We start from the raw sequence: 1522 nt of genomic DNA, 5'->3' as shown, positions 1-1522 counted from the left end.
TTTTTTTTTACTTGAACGAAAATCTCACAAAACTTACCGCAAAATGAGATCCTTGTTGAATCGCAATGGCATAGGGTTGTTCAGCGAATACTTCGCCAACTTCGGTCAGATTGCAGTTACGGGTCAACTCATATTTTATTTCGGAGGAGTCGTGTATGAATGCGAAGTCGGCGTTCTCGTGTTCGTTGACCTTGCGAAATCCCTCCTTGGCATCTTTAACGGGTTCGGAACTATTTATAGCGAGTAATATGGTGCCGTACTGCTCTCTGATGGGATAATCCCAAACTCTGAAAGCATGCAAACAAAGAGGATTAAATAGAGTGTTTTGTAAGATAAATAGTAAGTTGTTTAGAAATTTGTAAGTTCAGCAAAAATGCAAATAACTGATGGCATTCGATGTGTCGCAGAACTGGTAATGTAACTATATATTAGCCAGCTTGACCGCTAAACTGTAAAGTAATTAAATTAAGATAAGCAATATTTCCTAGATTTAACCTGTATTTCTGATAATCCTCAGTTACATTCATCGTCAATTCCTTCCACATGCGATATAGCGTGTCTTCAGCAAATTTCATATTTATAAAGTATTGATGTGTACTTGATCCTTCCACAACAGTGTAGTTTATGCGAGATTGACGCGCCAACTGCTGTAAAGACTGCACAGGTGTCTGCATGCGTTCCACGGTAAGAAAGGCAGCTAAGTTCGCCGTGAAAGTGGCCAGCATCAAAACCACAAATAGCCAATAACCTGCAACCATTATGCGACCAGATACCGCTTTAGGAGGTTCACCACCGCCTTGCGGCGTGAATGAAGTCAGAGCAAACCAGAAACTCTCACGAAGTGTGAATTCCCTGAAATACATAAATTATGATAAACAGCGTCTTTAGAATTTCATGTGACGATTATCATTCCTACCTGCAAGGGTATGGATATGCCTCACGATTATTTCTATAACTATATGGTGAATACTTATCTAGCAGCCAAATCAGTATGGCACTTCCCACCAGCGCTGCAATTATGCTGAACCACACTTCCACCCGTAGAACGGTCATGAATTTGAATAGCGATGTCTGTCGCACCGGCTTTCGCATAACTATAGAAATGCCTGTTTGCTCAAAGTACGGAGCTATATAATCAATAACTTCTTCACGTTCCGAGTACATTTTTAATGCAGCGACGGCAAAATCCGTCTCACCAATAGCCAAATCGCCGATAATGCCATCCCATTGTTCGGTTTCGGCATTGCGCCGTCCAAATTCACCCGAAGTAGGTGGTACGAGTATGTAACCGAAGTTTAGACGCTTCGACAAGGTTTTAATAAAATCAATGCAGAAACCCTCCCAAATCGGATTACCATAAGCGTCGAGCACTAGTTCATCGGTAACTGGATCGCGCTTCAAATAGTTCCAGGGTATGGCCTGTGGAAAAAGAATTCAGAATTAGCTGTAATGTTTATGTACATCTTAGCTCTTAATTAGGCGCATTGGGACAATCATATAACTACTTAATCACAAGGTCCTC

The 1522-nt window shown here is 41.3% G+C and overlaps 1 protein-coding gene across 1 annotated transcript; it reads right to left on the bottom strand.

The window, feature by feature from the left end:
• Window positions 1-37: 37 nt before the first annotated feature.
• LOC108356681 (ionotropic receptor 25a-like) lies at window positions 38-1419 on the bottom strand (the record flags this gene model as incomplete). The annotated part of the gene is made up of 3 exons (XM_017607780.1): window positions 38-287; window positions 496-852; window positions 917-1419. Coding segments are annotated over 3 exons (1110 nt in total), but the record flags the coding sequence as incomplete, so codon positions are not given.
• Between the last annotated feature and the right edge of the window lie 103 nt (window positions 1420-1522).

This window comes from Rhagoletis zephyria, unplaced genomic scaffold, assembly GCF_001687245.7.
Source record: "Rhagoletis zephyria isolate East Lansing unplaced genomic scaffold, Rhagoletis_zephyria_1.1 Rzeph_scaffold_63203, whole genome shotgun sequence".
NCBI lineage: Eukaryota > Metazoa > Arthropoda > Insecta > Diptera > Tephritidae > Rhagoletis > Rhagoletis zephyria.
This window is presented reverse-complemented; position numbering and strand designations above follow the sequence as displayed.